The sequence below is a fragment of the Bactrocera oleae genome, chromosome 2 (assembly GCF_042242935.1).
Source record: "Bactrocera oleae isolate idBacOlea1 chromosome 2, idBacOlea1, whole genome shotgun sequence".
In the NCBI taxonomy this organism is placed as follows: domain Eukaryota; kingdom Metazoa; phylum Arthropoda; class Insecta; order Diptera; family Tephritidae; genus Bactrocera; species Bactrocera oleae.
The window spans coordinates 722,426-745,932 of NC_091536.1; the positions used below are offsets into that span (position 1 = coordinate 722,426).

General features: G+C 32.7%; 2 protein-coding genes across 2 annotated transcripts in view; one reads left to right on the plus strand and one right to left on the minus strand.

Annotated features, from left to right (window-relative positions):
* Pxd (Peroxidase) overlaps positions 1-23,507 on the plus strand; it is a 36,374-nt gene that overhangs the window by 5,368 nt on the left and 7,499 nt on the right. Inside the window, exons 2-3 of the mRNA XM_014241636.3 lie at positions 20,310-20,515; positions 20,775-20,960. Of these exons, the coding sequence (XP_014097111.1) occupies positions 20,310-20,515; positions 20,775-20,960 (392 nt within the window). The remainder of the gene's footprint in view (positions 1-20,309; positions 20,516-20,774; positions 20,961-23,507) is intronic.
* Adsl (adenylosuccinate lyase) lies at positions 7,689-9,348 on the minus strand. The gene is made up of 2 exons (XM_014241371.3): positions 9,079-9,348; positions 7,689-9,022 (listed from the first exon to the last, which is right to left on the minus strand). The coding sequence occupies exons 1-2, from the start codon at positions 9,220-9,222 to the stop codon at positions 7,715-7,717; spliced, it is 1,452 nt and encodes a 483-aa protein (XP_014096846.2). The 5' UTR covers positions 9,223-9,348; the 3' UTR covers positions 7,689-7,714.

Consider the following 23,507-nt stretch of genomic DNA (forward strand, 5'->3'; position numbering starts at 1 on the left):
TTCAAGAAGGTTACACATGTGACATGGAACACTTTAGATACAATTTTGAGTTTAATAAAGGAAAACGATCGTTTCAATCAAAGTCGATCGTGAAAACAATTTCTATTATACATGAAACGCAACTCGTAACAGTATTAAATCGCTTAGGTTCCCGCCATGATGGAGCTACTCTGTCGAAGATTGCGGAATCAGTGACGGTGGTTTCAATCAGGTCACATTTTGCCATTTTGTTGCATAATGTATTTATGTGTTAATGCGCTATTAACATATTAGAACCAGTATCTATTTTGGCCAAATACTGAGAAACGCATAACCTCAAATCAGAAATTTTGGAGAGAGTTATCTAACTTCATAGGATACGCTGGATGGCATCGAAATTCCAATACCGGGAAGACCCTCACAAAAACCAAGAAGCGTCATTCTCACGGAAGTACATTTACGCTGTTAAGGCTCAAGCCGTGTGTGTTCATATATTACACATAAGACATTTGGTGTTAGTAGTGTTTTGAATTGTCGAATGACAAATATTACATAAAAATTTTCTAGAACTGTTATAACGCCATTTGGACCGAATTTCAGAGTTAGCATAAAACCAAATATATTTTGTTTCAACAAATATTCAGTCGCATTAGAATTTGAATATAGCATTAAAAGAAAGATGAAAACAGAGTGAGAAAACTTTACAAATGGATTCTCCCTTGCGAGCTCTTACACAACCTTACACTGATCGATTACCAACTTGAGGAATCGGAGCACGGTATTGACAACTTGCCTGGTACCAATGAAGGAGAGATAGTGCGACGAGCAATGTGAACTGTCAAATAATGCAAACAATAAATAAATATAAAAATTTATGGAAGAAAATCAGCTGCTTAATTCTTTTTTCAAATCAAATTCGATTTCTCTACGGACTCGTACATTAATCTAAATACATATGCGCTGGCTGTTATATAATAAAACATATTTTATAATGTATAATTTAAGATGTATTGACCAATTGATGCGGTATAAAGTCACCCGGAAGTTTGAAAATAGTTATATTAGGTATTTGGGTTTAAGGAATTCATAGATTAACCAGTATGCATGATAAAAATTAGCCATATGCCCTGGTGTCCACATATTTGGTGTTTGGGTCCTTGAAAAGATATAATCCGATTTCAACAACTTTTGGGCGTTAGATTAAATACTTTGATATTTGTGAAAAGATGCATTGATGTTTGATATTTGTATACTGTAAAGTGAAAGAATAAGATAGAATTCAAAGGTTTCTTATATGGAAAGTAGGTTGCCAACCGATTTCGAGCATTTTCACAATGTAGGATACACATATACCGAATTTGGTTGTAAATGCTATTCAGTGAGTTATAGCCCTTTTAGTAATTTTCAACATAATCGTTAGTTATATGGGGAGTGGGATGGTTATTATTTGATTTTCTCCATTTTCATAGTATAAAGAAATGCTAAAAAGAGGGACCACGCCCACAATTGTTACTCATGTTATCGCTTGCACTGACAGACGGACGGACAGACAGACAGTCACCGGGATTTTAACTCGTCTCTTCATCCTGATCATTTATATATACATAACTCCATATCTATCTCGATTAGTTTTAGGTGATATAAGTATCCGTTAGGTGAACAAAACTATTATACTCTGTAACAACATGTTGCGAGAGTATAAAAATAATGCATTGTACTGATGACCAAAAGATTTTACCATAATATAAGTACATATGTACGTATGTATATTTGTATACGTGAATATGTAAGTTAATTTATTTTTGTTAAACAACCGACACGTAAAAAATAAAACCACGAATAAATGAAATACAAAAACCACCAAGCGTTAAGAAAATTTCAAGTTGAAAATCGTATACTCATAGTTTGCGCATGAATATGCTATAATATGTGCATACAGGTAGGTTGGTAAAGCTCTCTTGCATGCCTTTTCTTGTACAAGCTCACGCATAAACTAATGAAAAGTGTAGATACATACATACATATATCAGTCCTGTATATATATTTGTACGTATCTACATATGAATATAGTCATTAAAATTACTGAATTGTTGAATACGGATTTTCTCACCTTGCATATCTTCGTAGAGATTGGCATTGACCATAACTTTGAACAGAAAATACTTCTGTACTCGTACATTTTTGATCAGCAATCTACGCGCCTGCTACATTCCGTAATCATTCAAAAAATTATACATATGTATATTGTACATACATACATATTACATTTCCAAATCATTTATTTGTGTATACTTATACATGTATGCCCGCCTCATTAGCCGGGAAATATGTATGTGTAGATATGGCGTGTTTTGTTTTACGTATTCAAAACGTAAACTTATTCCAGATTTGTTGCAACAACTACTGAACAGATTTTCGTAAAATTAGCACACTGTGTCCAGTTTGATCCAACTTAAAATATAGGAAAAAAAGTTTATATCTCAATTATGCTAAAAGTCAAAACAGTTCATAAATAAACAAATAAATCATAAACATGTGTTCAAAATTCATGTTAGAATCATTTGAATATTTTATAACTTCAAATAAAATAACAACACATAGGGTACAGGAAGCGTATAGTAATTTTTGTATATCGTACATACATATATAGATTATACTGATTGCTGCTATTGAACAAGGTGGCACCACGTGGAACCGGTAAGACAGCTGAAATTCGCGTGGACAGTTGCATTGGCAGGAATTGCGTATGTTTTGCTATATGATGGGCTCACAGGCATTCATAAAAAAACGCAGTATGCAACTTTAAAAATATAGTGAAAAGGCTGCAGTGTTGAGAAAAAGTTCAATTACAATTTGAGTTGATTGAATAATAGTTCACAAATATTCTCGAAGCATTGCACAGAACAAGATCTATTTTTTTTTTTTCAACAAGCGAAGATAGAAAAAGAACACATTCTATACTCGGTCGATCAAGAGAGCTGAACACAGTCGGACTCTGACCCTTCTATCTTTGGCTTGCTCCCTTGTCTCCTATGTTTCTCGCACTTTTTCAATGGTTCTGATTCCACGCTATGCCAGTTTATATTTCCGTTTGGACTTCCATTTAGCGGAAAAACTTTAGAATACCGTCCTAGGATTTCGGGGATAAGATATACCCGGAATGCCGTCATGTAATCTTCTGCTGAAAATTGATTCACATATTAATAAATAACCTGAATCCACCTCAATTATGTAACGGTACACGTTTGGTAATCAAAAATATCACAGGAAATGCTATTTGAGCAACCATTTTGACTGGAAAATTTATTGGAGAAAAATGTCCTGTTGCCACGTATTGAAATGATACTGTCGGAATATACGATTCTGTTCAGAAGGCTACACTTCCCCATTACAGTGTGGGAAAACCATCGAATCTATTTGCGCTAAACCAAGAATATCATTCAACGAATAGAGCTTAATTAATTACAGTCCAAATATGATACGCTTATACTTCCTCAAAAATTGAGCCAAATATATATACTAGCTTTTGACAAGGAATTTCAATTCTTTTCTTAAACAAGGTATATTTCCTTCAATATGGAAACAATTATTTATAATCCCTTTGCATAAAAGTGAATTTAGGTCATACCTTGAAAACTTTAGAGGTATTGCAAAACTATCGGAATAATTAAACTTTTTGAAGCTATTATTGCAGACCAAATAAGTTTTTCGATATATCTATTACTTTCTGGCAACTTAAAGAAAATTTGCTCCATTCGTTTTCAAATATTGAAGTAATGTTCAAATTTTATACCCATGGATTTTTAGACCGCCTATAACGGTTTCGGCTTTATTCGTTAATACGATTTTATTGTATTGAATTTATTGATTAACATAATATAACAGCCAGCACAAGAAATGCACTTGACTGATGTGACCATCCAACGTATTACGGTCTGACACACAGATTCAGCAGAATAATTCCTCGGGGCACGGAGTGGACTCGATGCCAGCACGGGTCAGGAGGACATGGAGCAACCCCGCTGCTAGACGTTGCTCTAATGACGACAAACTAAAACTTACCGATCCAAACCGGGTTAGATCGCTGAAATAACAGCCCTAGGCCGGATAAAATCCGTGTCAATTCCGGTAACGTAGAATCGGCTGTTGTGAAAATTTTCCAAATTATAGATTGCCTCGTCCAGTTTCGGTATTTTATACCATGAAATTTACAAATGTTTTACCTTTCTATGTATTCGTACAAAATAACTGATTAAAATAGTTCAAAATGATAAATAAAATTTCTATTTTCCATTCATATTTTAATAAAGAAAACTAGTAATCTTCAACTACAACTGCTTGGTAGCAGTTGAAATCTTTTGATACTCTAGTCATCCCCACTGACACAGTAATGGGGGCATTCTTACAATTATCTCTATTACCCTCAATCCATTTTTAGTGATGAAACACATTTCTGGCTAAACAGGCAGGAATGCCCTCTTTAGAATTCGAACTATCTAGGAAAGGCTCTCTAAACGTTGTTCCACTTAAAAAAATATAATACATCACTACAACGACTACATTTTGTGAGGGCACGTCAAGTCAACAAACGATGCTAATAAACAAGCATGATACTTTTATATGTGGAGGGATGGCCTGGGCTTCGCGCAGTCGTCATGATCATGTGGAAAAAATACTGTTTGTACACTTCATGCTATAAAAGTATAATTATGTTATTCACTTGAATACTGTGCAATAAATGCGACGATTTAATATAGTAAATTGTAAATGTCGATTTCTCCAAAAACTCAAAAGATGAAGTTATAGGCCTTATTTAGTAAATATATTAAAACTTAAATAATTTCTTCTGTCTTCAATAATTATATGCAGAGGTTGCCTTAAATGATGAATGTACCTTCTAAAATAATAATAAATTAACGATTTTCGCATAACTAATATAGTTTTATTTAATAAATATGTATTTTCTTTCTCCACGAATATTTTACATAGATTAAATTCTACATATTCTTGTAACTATTAGATTTCTCGCTTAATGATCTGCTCGTTTTTTTTAAATTATTTGTGTTTAGCATATGCTTCAAAACGAAAATACAACTCTTGAAGCTGAAGGTTAATTTTTATTTTTTATAACAACACTAAAATGATTAAAATATATGAATGTACATATGTATGTATGTATAGGGAAGTCTTAGTTCGGACGGAATTGGACAACAAACACCTTTTCATGTTGGATATCTCAAAAACTGTTAGTTTTTTATTTTAAAATTTCTAACGGCTTTAAGATCTTATTAAATTTTTTAGTGTAGAAAAATTTTAATAATATTTAAAAATTTTTCCTGTAGGAAATGCGATATAGTAATGTTTCTGAATTGAATTATTCGTTGAGAAGTCAAGATTTTTACAAATAAATATGTTATTTAAAACTAATCTGTTGAATAATAAATTTACAACATAGGTATTTATAGAATGTATAACGATTAGACATGTTTACTTTTTCAATGCCAAGATTATGGAATTTAATTTTTAAGTATTAATGACATAATTGGTAGTATAATATGTATAGTTGTTTAAACAATATGAAAACTATTTAATTAATAATAAAATAAAATATATGCTCATTTAATAATTCTAATAAAACAAACAAAGAATATCAGAACTATTGATATCGCACCACTATAGCATATAGCTGCCATACAAACTGAACAATCGGAATAAAGTGCTTGTATGGGAAACTTTTTGTATTCTCTGAAGAAAGATCAAATCACTAGAGAATATAGCTGTCATACAAACTAAACAATCTGAATCAAGTGTTTGTATAGAAATGTCTTGGCAGGGATTATTATTTAAGGCCATACTGCAATTTACGAAAAAAATGTTCAGATCAGACCACTAAAGCTGTAATTCAAATCGACCGATTTAAATCAAGTTCTTGTATGGAAACCTTTTTTGTTTTTGTGAATGGTCTTATAGCTTCGGTTCTTACTACTCAAGAATATGTTGCTTAAGTTTCAAAACGAAATTCCAATTAGTTCCACTAAGGTAAACACCGGTCGATTCAGTGCCGAAGCGCTTTTTTTATACTCTCGCAACCTGTTGCTAGAGAGTATAATAGTTTTGTCCACCTAACGGTTGTTTGTATCACCTAAAACTAATCGAGTTAGATATAGGGTTATATATATAAATGATCAGGATGAAGAGACGAGTTGAAATCCGGGTGACTGTCTGTCCGTCCGTGCAAGCTCTAACTTGAGTAAAAATTGAGATATCTTTATGAAACTTGGTAGACATGTTTCTTGGTACCGTGAGACGGTTGGTATTGCAGATAGGCGTAGTCGGACCACTGCCACGCCCACAAAACGCCATTAATCAAAAACAAATAAATTGCCATAACTAAGCTCCGCAATACGATACAAGACTGTTATTTGGTACACAAGATCACATTAGGGAGGGGCATCTGCAGTTAAAATTTTTTTAAGTGGGCGTGGTCCCGCCCCTAATAAGTTTAATGTGCATATCTCCTCAACCGCTAATGCTATAATATTGTAACAAAATTCACTGAGAACAAATGTTTTAGCACCTCTATCTACAGTGTGCAAATGGGTGAAATCGGGTGGCAACTCCGCCCGCTCCCCATATAACGGTACTGTTAAAAGCTACGAAAAGCGCGATAAATCAAGCACGTTCAAAATTAGATAGTGGGCGTGGCACCGTCCACTTTTAGGTGAAAACCCATATCTTGGGATCTGCTTAACCGATTTTAACCAAATTCGGTTCATAAGGTTCTTTTCATATTTTTATGTCATAGTGCGAAAATGGGCGAAATAGGACTACAACCACGCCTATTTCTTATATAACACCATTTTCAATTCCATCTGATTCTTTCACTTTCCACTATGCATATCAAGCAACAGTGATTATATCGGGGTAAAACTTTTCGTGAATAATACGTTTAAAGTATGCCACCTTGTGACCAAAAATTGTCTAAATCGAACCAAACCTGTTTAAGCCCCTAAGTACTAAATATGTGGACCCCAGTTCCTATAGTTGACCTTCTACCGAAAATATCAGTCATTCCACAAAGAAATCTCAAACAAATATACCATTTGACTTTGCGAGAGTATAAAATGTTCGTTTACATCCGAACTTAGCCCTTCCTTACTTGTTTTCAAATGTGTTTTTCTCGAAACGACTTTTTTGCACTTGCGGGATTCCTAGCTCGAAAATTGTTGACGAATCGGTCTGAAAATTTGTGTGAATATCCTTTATTCAAGTCCGAAAAATATGAACCAAACTCTAAAATGATATGATTAAGTAAAATATATTTTTTTATGTAAAAAAAAGGTGAGAAGAAATAATATAAAATATAACATTTTGTTCAAACACCTCCAAAACATTTAATTTTCAACTCTTTTGGCCAGAGTTTGGTTCATATTCTTAGAAATAAGGGTAAAAACGTAAAAAAAAGGTTAATGATTTCAGATCAAAACTGACCTTCAGCAGTCAATTCTTATAGCGCTCGTTAATGGACACCACTCCCTAACTCCACCACTTCCGGCCGAAATGGCATCGAAAAATTTGAAAGTGCAGTTCAAAATAGAAATAAACCTTGCAGGTTGGTTTAAACTAATTCCAAGATTTCTTTCTCAGATAAAAAAAAAAATCACAAAAACACTCATATTTTTCCCTCCTCCCATAAATTCATAGAAATCTTTTTAAAAGACATTTTATAACTCAATTAAATGTTTAATTGAACATTTTGTATTGTTTTCAATGATTCTTTATAAATTTCCAAAATAGGATCTACTTCTTCATTTACAAAATCGTCCACTTGTGCACTAGCACGTCCCGTAAAAGTTTGAGCATCAAGTATTCCATCAAGTTGGTGAAGAATCGGCTTAAAATAAGGGTCCTTGCGAACACGATCAACTAAATCATTGTCCTTCCCATGTTGCTTAACTTGCGCCGCCGCTTCTTGTGATAAAACTCGTATTTTTTCATGGCATACTTGTCGATCACCCCCTGTTTTAACCATGGCCATAATTATGTTTTCTGTAGACATAAAGGGTAATTCTTGTGAAATATGCCGTTCGATAACTTTTGGATAAACCACAAGTCCTTGCGAGATATTCAACAATGTTAACAATGTTGCATCTGCCGCTAAAAATGCTTCTGATAACGTTAATCGACGATTAGCGGAATCATCAAGTGTTCGTTCCAACCATTGTGTAGCGTGCGTGTTGGCAGCGTTTGAAAATAATGTAATCAAATGCCTTGCTAATGCACAACATCGTTCTGATCTCATTGGATTTCTTTTGTAAGGCATAGCTGATGAGCCAATCTGCGTACTTTCGAACGGTTCCTCTACTTCTTTTCGTGAAGCTAATAAACGTAAATCTGAACATATTTTGTGAATACTCGTGCCTAAACTAGATATTGCACCAATAACTTCGACATCAACTTTCCTCGAATAAGTTTGACCAGTAACGGAATAGGATTTATCGAACCCAGATAATTTGGATACTAGCGAATCTAGTTGTTTAACCTTTTCGCCGTCTCCATTAAAAAGTTGTAGAAAAGACGCTTGAGTTCCCGTTGTACCCTTAACACCACGACAACGCAAATCCTCTCGACAGCGACGTAATGCTCTTTCATCCATGAGTAAATCTTGGATCCAAAGACAAGCTCGCTTACCAACTGTGGTAAGTTGGGCCGGTTGCAAATGTGTGAATCCTAATGTCGGTTGTGATTTGTATTTTAATGCAAAAATTTTTAAACAGCATATTATTAACGCAATTCGTGGCAGAAGTATGTCGATTGCGTCCCGCATTATTAAAAGATCCGTATTATCCCCAACATAACACGATGTAGCTCCTAAATGAATTATAGGTGCCGCTTTAGGACATTGTTTTGCAAAAATATGTACATGTGCCATTACGTCGTGCCTTGTAAGGCGTTCTTCAGCGGCTGCAGCTGCAAAATCTATATTATTCATATGTGCTTCCATTTCTGCTATTTGCTCATTATTAATATCCAGACCTAGCGACTAGAAAATAAGCTTTTACAAATTTGTCATTTGATTTTTTTTTATTTGTTATATACCTGCTCTGCCTTTGCTAACCAAATCCATAATTGTCTCCAAGTTGTAAATTTGTGCTGGTCACTAAACAAAAATTGCATTTCTTTACTGGCATAACGGGTGCTTAGTGGAGATTTGTATCCCTCATAAATTCCGATCGTATTCATGGTTACTACAATTTTGCACTCTAATTACCATACAAAAATCACACTTTCAACGCGAGTGCTCCGAATTTAACATCCGATTTCCATGTGGTTCATTGTATAAATCTACATACATCTTATACAATGATGTGGTTGCCACAATACTTTTTATTTTATCGTATCACATAAAATTGTACGAACCGACACAACCCAATGGAAATGTATCGATATATACGAAGTTAAAAAATTGTGACGAACACGGATGATAGAGCGAAATGGAATTGACGATAAATTACCGGAAGCAACTAGACAGCGATTTCGTAGTTGCCAGAATGTTCTTATGGCGAGGTTTTGTTCAAGATCTACTATCTAAGATCTGCCGGATTGTGCAGCAGTCACAGTGTTGTGTTAAGAGGAATGAAAATATAAGTAAGAAGTTGTAAGCTCAGATAATGTTAAGTTGTTGAAATAGAAATTAAGATACGTCTATAGCGATTAATTTGGGACTTTTGTTTCACAATCCAGTGAACGAACTCAAGAGTGAAATATAAGGTAGATGAATTATCGAGAAGTCCGTTAAAAGTGCTGTCAGAAGGGAGATTGTTAAAAAAATATCCAAAGAGAGAATTGTTTGAAAATGGCTAAGTTTAATAGTCTGGAGATTTCACAACTGAAAACAGAGCTGGAGCAACGTCATTTGGCTACAAATGGAGTAAAGGGCAACTTACAGTTACGGTTCGAAGAGCCATTGAAGCAGAAAACGTTAATTGTAATTACAGGAAGAAACAACGAAGATATAAGAAAAGGAAGAGGCTCAATGTTTAACAGACGTTATTTCCGCGCCGCGTTGGAACCACTTGTCAGCACAGTTGTTTGCAGGGTATATCGCAGATAACTTTACGAATAGTAGAGATGTCATCACAATTGATGGCACAACATTCCCAACTGTACTCGCAGTTGGATACGATTGGGGCGCGTAGTTCAGCACAATTGGAGGCGAGCGGGGCTCACATATTAATGTGGAAAAGCAGTCGGGAGAGCAGGAAACGTGTATACCAGCCCAGATGTCCTCACTGTCAGAAGAACAAGAAGCTTGTAAGCCCGTACAAGTATATACCAGTATATGGGTCCTCATTGTCGGGAGAGAAGGAAGTATACCAGTACAGGTGGAAGAGCAGGATAATTGGGCAGAGCGGAACAGTTTAATGTTGATGTGTGGATACTTGCATCGAGTATGGAAAAGCGAAGATGGGCAAAACTCCCGACTACTTTTGGTTGTTGTTAAATTGGGAAAAAAGTATATGTTGATAGTCAAGGACTATTTCAGTTTGACTGTCCAGAAGTATACAAAATTCCTAATCAAGAGGCTGAACCAGTAGTGGACGTATTCATCAACAAGTGGATAACGAGATTCGGTGTTCAAATGGAATTAGATTCTGATCGAGAATGGAATCTCGAATCACCTTTAAGTCAAGAAATGTACCTGAATCTGGGTATCCGGAAAACGGATGAAATTAACTCCAATAAGATAAGGACGGCTAAGGAAGTGAACACCATCCTAGAAAACGAGATGAGAGAGATGTATTGATCGCAATATTTATTGAACGTTTAATATGCAATATTGATGGATTGCGATCCATATCCTCATTTAATCTTTTGAAATCCGGAAAGCGGATTGTAGATCACACGATGTATATTGAACGCTTAGCACATTTTGTAGATTCGCCATACGACCGAACAGAGTATAAAAAAACATTAAAAATTGTGCGGTTTTTACTAAAAATTTGTTTTATATACAAAATTTAATATTTTTAAAAATATGGGAATTATTCACAATGGTTCTTTGCACTCTATATTAATCAGTACGCAAAATATTGTACGGTCCTGGCATTTCGTTTGTTCATGTCAAGTTGTCATACAGTAGGTTGGCATATATTTTGTAACGACCGATACTTCATGACGAGATTTAGACTGTTAAGTAGATTATCTCATTAATCTGCTAGATTTAGCAAGGTTTCGCCATACAAAAATGACACTTTTCAATCTCGTCACCGAGGAAATTTCAAACATACTCGAAATCTCCCCTGTGCGACTCTGATTTAGCGCAGAAAATAGGAGAGTAAATTGGATTGAGGCTGCCGAAACCAATTCAATAGAGTTGTGGCGAGAAAAATGACACAGTTTCGATTGGCTAGTCAAAAACAGCTTTTTATAAATCTCCAACGGCAGTGAAGACAGTCTAGATTAGTGAATAGATTAAATGTATCCTAACCACTTCAAATTTTTGGTGGGAACATGCTGTTAAGGTATTTGAGCCAAGAAAATAGTATGCCATTTTATCTTTAATATTAAACATGTGCGTTTTTTCGTGAACGAAATGAAACGTAAACTTAAATTTACAATGCGAATATACCCGCAATTCGCATCATTAACACTTTTGATCCAAACGTAGCCTGTGAGCAATAGAAATATATTTTAGGAAATAGATATTACGTGTTTATGGCTTAGGCTGCCACTGATTGCATGAGTGAAATGGTGTATACCAGTTAGTTCAATTTATATCTTTATGTGAAATCATCAACTTGATTAATATGTTAACCTTGGAATCTAAAAAACAAAGTTTATATTGAGATATGAAAGCTGAAAAAAACGAGTTGTTGACAATCCAATTTAGAAGGGTATTGTTTGGCAGTAACCATGTCTTCCCTATGCAGTATGTCTCCTCATAAGCCTAAAAAGTAGAGGCTCCAGCCGAATCCTCTAAATTCACAGCGTTATGCTTACGCTGTCGATTGTGCACGACTGGAACATCAATCTGAACCAAAACTGATTTCTTTATTATCATACATAACTTTTCCAAATAAATAAACACAATCTAAAACTGTTTTCAAAGACAGACCCCATTTTTTATGTACCACTATGGTCCAAAGTTTTTTCTAAGCATACCAACATTACTTTCCTAACGCTCGGTTATTATTGTCTAATTGTTAATATTTTTGTAGATCATGCAAAAAGCATTGTTTAATTATTTTTAAAAAATTCAATGGGATAGAATTTATTGTTACATATTATTATTTCATTTTCAATTAACAACTTTCCAACGTTTTGTGCTGTTGCTATTGCTTTAAATAATTTATTAGCAATTATATATACAAGTATTTTATATATACAAGTATAACTATTAAATAATTTTTAGTATTGTATGCGATACATTCGTTTTCATTATCTTCTAATTTTTTTTGATGAAAGTCTTTTTATATTGTATTATAATGTCCGATGTGATAACGATATGAAAAAATATCAATAAAAGTTGAATGAATTTTTTCATTTTGCATATTAAAGTAATATTATTAAACTTTAATATTGTTTTTATGAACTATTCTGTTTCTGTTTTTATTTTGTATTTTATCCTTATTCATAAATCTTCTAATAATATTAGTTTTTAATATTCAGGATTTGAGTTGTTCCTTTCGCCATATATTATTTCTCCTTTATTATAACTTTTTTAAACTATTTCTTGTTGTGATATTGTAACATCCTTTCCTGAGCATCCTTTTCCTTTTACCTGTTACCGTTATAGTTTTATTATTATGTTGAACCGCCCTAATAATTGATCCAAAATTACTTATTAAGATGTGTTTTTCTTAAAACATTTAGAAATTTTAATTAGTGTTGAATGAACTCATTCTCTTTGATCATTACTAATACTGTGTCGTGGTGCACAATATTAAATTTGTATGTTTAACCTCTCCATTAAAGACTTAAACTGTATCATACTTAAGCCTGGTTCATTATCTATACCTATACTTTTAACATCTGGAAATGTTTGTAACAGTTCCAAAATTTTTTTTCTAAATTTGATTTGTCCTCAATATACAATATTTTAATATTAGAAATTTGGAGTAGGAATATATACAAGTAAGGAATTTTAGCTTTCTGGTATTTTTTGGTACTTCTCCTATTTCAATTAGTTTCGGATGTCTTTCATATGCACTACTATTACATACGCATTTTGCTTAACATTTTTAACATTAAAGGCCATTAATATTGCTGCCTGATTTGTGCCAAATTCTCCTTAATCTTCTTTATTGGTAATATCATTTGGGAACATATTAGTACATAAAAATTTTACTAAAGCAAATAGAAATAGAAAATCGTCTCTGAGAAAGTAATTTTTGCCCCATTATCAACTATTATCTGTTACTTAAAATTATTCAAAGGCTTTTTTGTTTCGCGAATTTGATACTTATCGCTACTTTCTGCATGTTGAGTTTCTATTAGGGAATCACTTGAGTCTCATCTGAACTAGTTAAATTGTTTAATTGCCTTATTAATCATCTTCATGAGCAACTACATTTGTTGTTCCCGGTTTATAAATTATTTTTGGAAAACACTCCTTGATAAAAGCTTTCCATCTTTAAATTTTTACACTTTTTTTCGGACATTGCAAATGCTAATGCTGATTTCACAGCTTATTTGGTAGATAATGATGTAATATTTTATGATGTTATTGAAATATTGGTTTTCCTTCTTGGTATAAAACTGCACCTACAGCTACATTAGACGCATCAGTAGTTAAAATTAATTTTTTCTCAAAATCGGGTTGTATTAATTCGAATTGTTCTTGCAACGCTTGCTTTAAAATTTCACAGGCAGCATTCCATCTTAATAAACATTAATACTTGATTCCTTGGATATATACTGGGATATTTTACCATTTTCTCCCTTTAAGTGTTTTGTTATTGGTTTAGCTATTGTTGCAATATTTTCTATAGTATCCCGTTAAACCTAAAATTTCTCTAAGTTATCGTAACGTTTTTGGGTATAGGAAGTTTTTTTATCGTTTGTAATTTTTTTTGGATCTGTTACTACTTAACTTTACGTTTCTACTTTATAACTTTATGGGATACAACGTAGCGTAAAAATTCAACTTCTTTTTAATGTGACCCTTTTCGAATGTTTGTACTATATATTTCAAATGAAATATATATTCTTTTAATGTTTTTTAATATACTATTTTGATGTCAATATATAAGTACGTGACAAAATTTCCCCATTCATATATTATAAAATATTCAGTGCTCTCTGAAATATACTTGGAGCATTTTTAGGTCCAAATGGCTATCTTAGATATTCGTATTTTCTATTATTGCTATGTTCTATGTCTTTTTCTTCCATTAATATCTGATGAAATGCAGACTTTAAATCTATTGTTAACGATTTCCTTGTTATCAAAATTATTTGAAGATAAAGAATATTTATATTGTATAGGTTTATCATTTTCAGTTCTAATTTCCGCTTTAATCTCTGTTCTGAAAGCTAACTTCATGTTTACGTTTTCATGGGATTTATTTATTAGTTGAATAACATTCTATCTTATCAATGGAACGTTTATAGTTGTTATTTCATTGCTTTTTTTTCTTGTCCTAAGGGGCTTAAAATTATTAAATCCTTTGAGAAAATAAATTTTTTCTATTTTACTATTCCCGTAAATCAATTTTCTATTTGGCATTCCGATTGTTGCACTGATTTTATAATAACATAGAGCAAATCGGAGTTTACCCTAAAAACTGGTTATCTTCAATATTGTAGATCTTTGTATCTTCGGTTGAGGTTGTATGCTTATTTGTGCACTTTCAATTAATCTCTTTGGTATACTTGTTGTTTGATAATTGGTCTGCCAATTATACCTGTTACTCCTAATTTGTATTTGGTTTCTTTGCATTGGTTCTGGATGATTGGGATACATTTGGTATGAATTGCTATTCTCTTCCCCTTTCCGCTTTTCCCCAACGGTTCTACGGATTCCGGTTCATAACTTGAACTCTCAAGTATCCCCAATAACTCCGCTTGCGCATAGCCCCCACTAGTTACGAAAGGCACCAGATATCCGTAAGCTCCGTTCGAGACTGGGCAATTTAATAGCTCCGCCAGGTTGATCCTCGGCACTGGTCTCATAACACCTTGATTCAGTCCTTAATGCACCTCCAATCATAGTAATACTTCCTATCTGGTTGCTGTACTATTGAAGAGCTGCGAACGCCCAGGTAGAATTACCTGACCTTAGTAAGATACCTCACTACTACAACAGGGGTCAACTGCTGCCAGCTCGTCTCTGCCTACGTCGTGAAACTGTGGTATCCATTACCAGTCGGCACCCTCGTGGAGGGTTTATGTGAGGATTTTTGCCAACCCTAAAATTTATTTAATAAATTTATTAATTAATTTACTAATGTGTTTGAGTGAGCTGTTTTTATTATGTTTGAATATTTGAGTTAAACTTTCCGTTTGTTTTGATTAAAAAAAATATAAAAAAACGATATACAATATATATGTATGTTACATACGGCTTCACTTATTTTTTTCTTTCTGGATAAATGCTCCAGCTAAACTTTAGGACCGAAAATTAATTAAACCTCTACTATGTACGTACATGTATGATATACATACATCTTAAATATTTGGCAGCGTAGCATACATGTACTTGTTGCATTACCACAGTTATCTAAAATTAATGTTTGTAATTTTTTTTTTGGTTTAAATTGATTTACAATGCAATTTTAGTTTTTTCTAAAATTGATTTATTCATCGTTTGAGGTAAAGCGAAGCAATGTTTAATGGGGCTATGAGTGTTGTGCAAAACTGCAGACCTAGTTTTAGTTGGTTCATTGCGATTGTAACACCGATTGCTAGTATATCGAGGTTAACTTTTTTTATTGTGTCATTTCTGAATTACGGTAGAGGTTGTTGAACACATTTTCTATGTATATATTTATGCATGGAAATATATGTATGTACACACATAGAAACTTGTTGACAACCACTTACGATGCAGACATGCATATGAAAGTACTCAAATGTTTACTTACCTACATCTACAGTAACAACAATTTTAAAGCAATACAATTTTAATTACCACTCCAGTTTGCAAAAGCACAATTTAATAAACCAAATATATTAACTCAAGATATTACATAAAAATGAAAGGAAAAGTCATTAAGTTGGATTTCGAACAGATTTTCAGCCAAACGTACTTAAGTAAGTTGTATATCAACACATTTGCATACTTGTGCGTAGGTGCACTTTTACAAATCATCCCTGCAAGAACAGTGACCACCAGAGATGGTATTTGATAATTTTTAATTGTGCCGAATTCAGTCAAAAAATGTAGTTGAGAGTGCCGAAATTAATGAAATTCGAAAAAATCTATAATGTAAAAATAAATGCACAGAATGCGTTGCAAAGCGCAAATCTTGAGAAGACCTGAACCGATTTCGCTAATTCTTTTTTTTTTAATATTCCTTGAAGCAGAGAAAAATTTAAAAAATTGCCTGAAAAAGTTGAAAAACAACAATTTTCTATACTCCTATACAAAATGTTCGTAATAATACTTAAAAGTCAATTTCACCTTTAATACCAAACTATAAAATTCAAGTGTTAGTGTAGAGGTTCCTGAAAGGCAAAACAATTGAGTGGCGGTAGTATCGTATAAATATTGATATTTGAAATTAGCCACATACAAATTGTCGTTGGTAAAATGTCACTTGAAATGTAAACGTCTCTATGATGTGCACATTATATAATCCTACAAGTAACAACCATAGAATAAGTAAAAATAAAAAATGAGAAATTTTAATTGTGATTTTTTATTGACTACTAAAATAATTGTAGGTGTTTTATAATTTTTATTTTTTGACAAAATGTAATTTTTGACTCATTAACTTTTTTTTTATCTTACCAGCTGACCTGGCGTCCCAAATTGCAGAATAAATATAATATTAAAAAAAAAAAGATTAAATAATCGGCTGTCAGGTGGTACGAAGTTCGCAGTGTCAGCTAGTTTACTATATAAAAGAACTTTTTAACAAACAACTCATTAACACAAAAAAGAGTAAACGTATTTTTAATACTAACGTGTATAATAATTTGATTTATCATACATATTTGGTACTACTTCTTATGTGTGTACATACTTGTAAATTAAAAAATAAGTCACCCAGACTTTTAATAAATTATAATTAAACGTATTTTTAATACTAACGTGTATAATAATTTGATTTATCATACATATTTGGTACTACTTCTTATGTGTGTACATACTTGTAAATTAAAAAATAAGTCACCCAGACTTTTAATAAATTATAATTAAATCACCGATTTCTTTCTGTTAAAATTTCTAAAAGTTTGTTAAAACCTAATTGACAATTCTATCCGAAACTTTTATGTACGTGTGGTCGTTCATCGCTTTCTTGCCCAAAGGCCTTATGAGTTTCACGGTGTGTACAGGTTTTTTGAAAAGTTTCTGCGCTTGAAATGAAAAAATACTGTTTTTGTTACGAAATATATTTTTTTATTCAATATTATCTCCCTTAACTTCAATACACTTATTCCAATGATCCTCCAATAATTTATGCCATTCCTGTAATGATTTTCCGGAAGCTCTGCAAAATACCCTTCTACGGCTGTAATAACTTCTTCATTCGATGAAAAACGCTTTCCACGAAGGAATTGTTTCAGGTTTTTGAAGAGGTAGTAGTCCCTGGGAGGCGAATCTGATGAATGCGGTGGATGCAATTCGTACACTAATTCGTTGAGTTTTGTCATTTTTAAAACACCTTTGTGAATAGGTGCATTGTCTTGATGGAAAATCATGTCTTGTGCTGCAAACCAGGTCTTTTCTCACGAATTTTTTCATCCAGCTGATCCAAAAGGCTGCAATAATATTCAGAGTTGATAGTCTTACTTTTCTGCAGATAATCAATCAACAAAATTCCTTTTGCATCCCAAAAAATTGATACCTGATGATAACCTTTTTTGCTGATCGTTCTGACTTCACCTGCTTTGAAGCTGAACAACCAGCTTCAGTCTACTGTAAACGTTCTTCTTTCAATTTACGATCATTATGGTAGACCCAAGTCTCATACATTGTTATAAAACGACGCAAGAAATCGATTTTATTCTACTTAAAACGCTCCAAATTATGCTGAGAAATTCGTTATCGCTCAAGTTTTTGTTGAATTGTTAACATGTGCGGCACTATTTGCCATACTGTATATTATACACTTAAAATATTGTATTCTTTGATTCGGAAATAAAAATTTTACTACGAAGAGATTTTAGATATACATACAAATTCTGAGAGTGCAAAATAGAAGTATACGTATTCGAGGAAATACTTTTAAGTGTTGCAAAACTTTATATTTATAAAAACTTTGTCGTAAAAATTTAATCTGAACGCAACCGTGAATGAATTGTAATCATATTTGGTATCTTATTAACTTATAGTTCACAGACTCACTAAATTTTTACTACATTTTGTTTTGTATCCGAGGTATTTAAGTCAATATTATGAACTTGATCAATTATTTCTGGTGTGGTTCCGGTTTTTGGTCGTCCTTCACGTGGATCGTCTTCAAGCCTAGGACGGCCATGTTTAAATACACCCGCCCAAAATTCAACAGGATATACCAACTTGAGAAAAACAATTTGGAGCTAGTAGTGCTATTTCTTGGTGAGACCAGAAACTTTTCAACCAACCTGGACATATATTTTAATTTCTATAATATTAAGTGCACGGTGCAATTTTACATATATTTGTACATGATTATACATGTTTGCACATATTTCACTTGTACATTTGAATACGTAGATACATATACAATATATGTACATAAAACATTGCTCAGAACTTGATTTTCGTGCAGAAAACTCGGCAGACTATCTTTCGTAGACAACTGTTCGCTCGTAAACAAACAGCTGCATATAAAAAAATTAAAAAAGAAACTAGGAGAAAAATATGTATCGATTCGGCTTGCGCACACAGTTAATGTGAACCAGTCCGGGTCAAATTTGATGTTGAGTGTATATATACTTACAATTTGCTATTCAATGAATTGATATTAAACTCTATATATGTATGTATGTGTGTGGAATAATAAACAAATATATGTGCAAAACACACACATACATATATATACACACACTCGTATATATATTTACCAAATACCCACATTAAAAGGTACAAGGTGTGCATGATATGATCTTTCGTTTATTCCCACAAATCATGAATACATTTTTTTATTTATTTACAAAACTTGTTTGATGTTTGTTCCCAGACGCCAATTGCACGAATGCCGTATTCTTGAACCACTCTCTTCAACACAAGTCGTGACATACATTTGTAGTATATTTGTCACACGCTAATGCCAATAGGTATCACCTGTAAATGCATAATAACAATGTTAAAATTTTCTAAATATTTTTTTTAATTTAAACGATTAATTACAAATTGAAATATTTTATAAGTACATACTTATAATAATAAGTAAAAAATAAATAGGCCTAGCAGATTAATATTGCTTAAAATGATCGCCAAGCATTCTTGTCTTAAAATAGACTATCATTCTATAGGATTAACTCATTCGTAGTTGAAACTATCACGATTATGAAGCAATGAGGAGTAAGTAAATTTAGCTAAGCATAAGCAGAAGGTTAGTTATATAATTTACTACTGTATTATGAGTGGCATGAATCTATCGTTATGTTCAATCTATTAAAAATAATTTACAACATTTTATAAATTTTCGTGATTATTTTGATGTGTACAAAATTTGATAAAATTAGGTAAGCAAACCATGTTAAATTGTATTATTAAATAACAATAACTTCAAAGCATGTTCATATGTAAATTAGTAAATCCAGAAAATAAACGTTATATACACAAATATTCTCTAATATGTTTGACATCTATTAAGTAGTTAATATATGTTTCTATTTTCGATCTAATATTTATCAAAAAGTGAAATTTTGCAAGAAAAATTGTTTAAGCTTATTTTCGGAAAAAAATACCAATTTAATGTTAAATATCTTCGGCTTCCCCACTTATCCAATTATGTGATATACGGGTGACATAATGCCAAAAAGCACACATATTTGATCTGTGCAGTTTTCTTGACAATATTTCTTAAAATCAGATATAGATCTAAATGAATAAATAATTGCATAGAAGTCGTAACCAGACTTGTAAAATCAATGTGAGAAAATACTATAACACTAACAAATTTAATTCCCTTCAGCTGTCACGAGTATATGTTTTGTTATTCTCATTGCAGATGATTTCTAAAACCAACATACACATCTTTATTATATTAGTAACAAGATGCTTAATTCATGGATTAACTAAAGTTTCCAGTTCAGCATTTCATGTTGCTCACAATGAGCAACCAATCCAACAAGCGTTTGGATTTCATCAAGGAAACGCGCCACGCTATCGAAGTCCGCCTCCCCCACCAATACTCCTTTCAAATGGAATACAAGGGTATGTATGTATAGTATATATGTATATGTATGTATATGGAGCAAATTAGCAAGTAATTTGTCATTGCTAATTTATATCTCGAATATGAAGGAGATAAGTCAAGCTTTTGTTATACCTATAAGCTTTGTCTAAATTCAAAAATATTTAATCGAAATGAGTTGAATAGTTGGATAACGTACTCAAAAAAAAACAACAACCAAAACTCTTTTCTTTCAATATTCTAGATTATGAATAAAAAATATTTGTTTTTCTGTTTTAGCACAACGTCCTCCGCACCAACGAACCCATTTGCTCAGTTCAATCCCGCTTATGGCGCGCATTTTCCTACGGGTGGTGTAGCAATATGTGCAATGGCTCCCCCTACTTGCGAAAATTCTGCCTATAGAACCATGGATGGATCCTGTAATCATCTGGATAATCCCCCGTTGGGAGTTGCTAATTCAAGGTGGATAGCATTTTTGTTGAAGGATTAATTTATTATATACTAAGGCTAGTTTTAAGCAACAAAGTCAACTATTCAATGAGAATTTGAAATTTTGACAAATTTTTACCGTTACTTTTTTGGTTCTCGTTTCACAGAAATTACCGTCATAATGATAGTTTACAACAAAAGACTATTGCTGGAAAGAAAATGGTCGCATAAAAGTAATTTTTTTATACTCTTGCAATATGTCGTTAGAGAGTAAAATTGTTTTGTTCTCCTAACGGTTGTTTGTATCAACTAAAACTTAAAAAAAAAGTTGAGATACCTTAATGAAACATGGTACATATGTTTCTCGCACCGTAAGACGGTTGGTATTGTAAATGGGCGTAATCGTAAAACCTATAAATAGCCATAACAAGCTCCACAATAAGGTATAAAGCTGTTATTTGGCATAACGAATCGCATTAGGGAGGGGCATCTGCCGTTTAAATTTTTTTGTAAAAGTGGGCACGGCCCCGCCCTCTAATAGGTTTAATGTACATATATAACTGTTTTTTTTAAAAACTACTTAAAGTGCGATAAATCTATTAATAAATACGTCAAATACATAAAAACCTACACCCGACATGATACAAGAAGGCTTTATTAAAACAGCTGTCAAAATTGGAATTTTGCCGTGGCACTGTCCACATTTAGGCGAAAACCCATCTCTCGGGATCTACCCGACCAATTTTAACCAAATTAAGTAGGTAACATAATTCTGATATGTTTATGTCACAGTACAAATCAAACAATGAATGTAACTCGAAAAACTGTGCACGAATAGTGCTCTTGAAGTATTTCACCTCGAAATCAAAAATTGTCCAAATGGAAACTAAACTATTCAAGCTCATAGGTACCGAATATGTGGACCCCACTTAATATTGAGAACGTTTTATCGAAAATATCGCTCACTATGTGAGATATATTATAGAAATTCGGAGATAATCCTTTTCTGATATTAGTATGCCTGTGCGTTAAAATTGAATTGAATCGCATCAATAATTCCCTTAGTCCCCATATACCTAATAGAAAAATGAAAATTGTATAAGCTTTATCATAGCACAGCGACTTATATGGCTTGACCATGTAACGATAGTGGACAACAAGAGAGCGCAGAACAACATTTTAGAGACCACTGACCACTATGAACAAAGACTCATATTTTTTCATATACATATATTCAAAAGGCATAATCCTATATCATGGCAACTAGTATGTTATATTTTTATTTCATTACATCCACGTTTGCCATTTTTTCGCTACCTAGGAAAAGATAGTCATTTTCATAAACACGATCACTGACTTACAATTAGGTCAGTTTTTTCGATCTCCTTAATGTGTCACGTTGTGCGCTGAAATAAGAAAAATGAGTGCTCAGTATAAGAAACGTTTTGAAGCGGCCTTTCTAACGAAGGATCCTAAAAGTCCCAAATAAAAAATTGAACTACAAAGTATTTAATTACGAGTTGTACATGGTGTGAAGAGGTGATCTGACCGTAAAAAAAAATCATAGTTGAATGCTACAAGAAGCCGATGATCCGAAACATAGGAGCAGACTCTGTAACCAATGGAAACAAGAAAACCATATTGTTACTTTAGATTGGCCATCGCAGTCACCAGACCTTTGGAATACGAAAACATTATTTTTTGAGCGTATTGAATGTACAAGTATGAACTATTGAACTGTAGTTAAGGGAGACTCTGAATCTTAAACCAGCCGGTACGAATTAAATAACATTTTTTTGTAATGTAACTAAGTCATTATAAAGATGTTGCATGTTATTTCTAAAAAGCTTATGTTAAATATAGTATTTTTATAATTTGAAATCCACTTAATCGCTCTTGGGACATTTTGGTTATTCAAGATTCTACAGATCCTACCTAGCCTGATCACCGTAAGCCGATACAACAAAATAGTCATAAGAAATATGCCTAGCCAAGACTAGATGTATGTATATATTTCCATCTGGTAGAAAGATGAACCGCCTTAAACAAATCTATTACATGCTCGATTACACATTATTATACTTTCTGGTAAAAAGACGGACCCATTTTTAAAAGTCTATAAAATCTTCAATCCTTAATATATGTATGTACATACGTACTTTTTATGTTTCTTACTTGATATTACCGATTTTGAAAATGTATTGTAATATCTATGTTTGTTTATTTACTAGTTGTTTGTAATAGAAGCAAATTTCAAAAGCCCAGCATAGAAATATTTTGTTTTAAATAAATCCAGTATTCATAGTTTCTTTTTGACCCAAAAATATATCTTTATACAGGAAGTATTGACTCTAATTGAATTTGCTTAAGAAAATTTTTTGTATTTTTTACAAACATTGTTTTTTTTCCTTAAAAAACGACGATTTGAGAGCTTAAAATGAAATATTGAATTTTTTTAAGCTGTTCACACAAATACACCGCGGTGGGTACCCGGGTACCCGGTTACTAACATAAAGGTTAAATGCCTGCCTTTCGAAAAAGTTAAGATTTTTCCTAGGTATTTTGAATTCCTTTCCAGTA

Bases quoted from the DNA above. Each gene is read 5' to 3' on its own strand.
- Adsl (XM_014241371.3), bottom strand. From the start codon at position 9,222: ATGAATACGATCGGAATTTATGAGGGATACAAATCTCCACTAAGCACC. The intron at 9,023-9,078 runs GTATATAACAAA...CTTATTTTCTAG, and splicing joins GGTTAGCAAAGGCAGAGCAG to TCGCTAGGTCTGGATATTAA.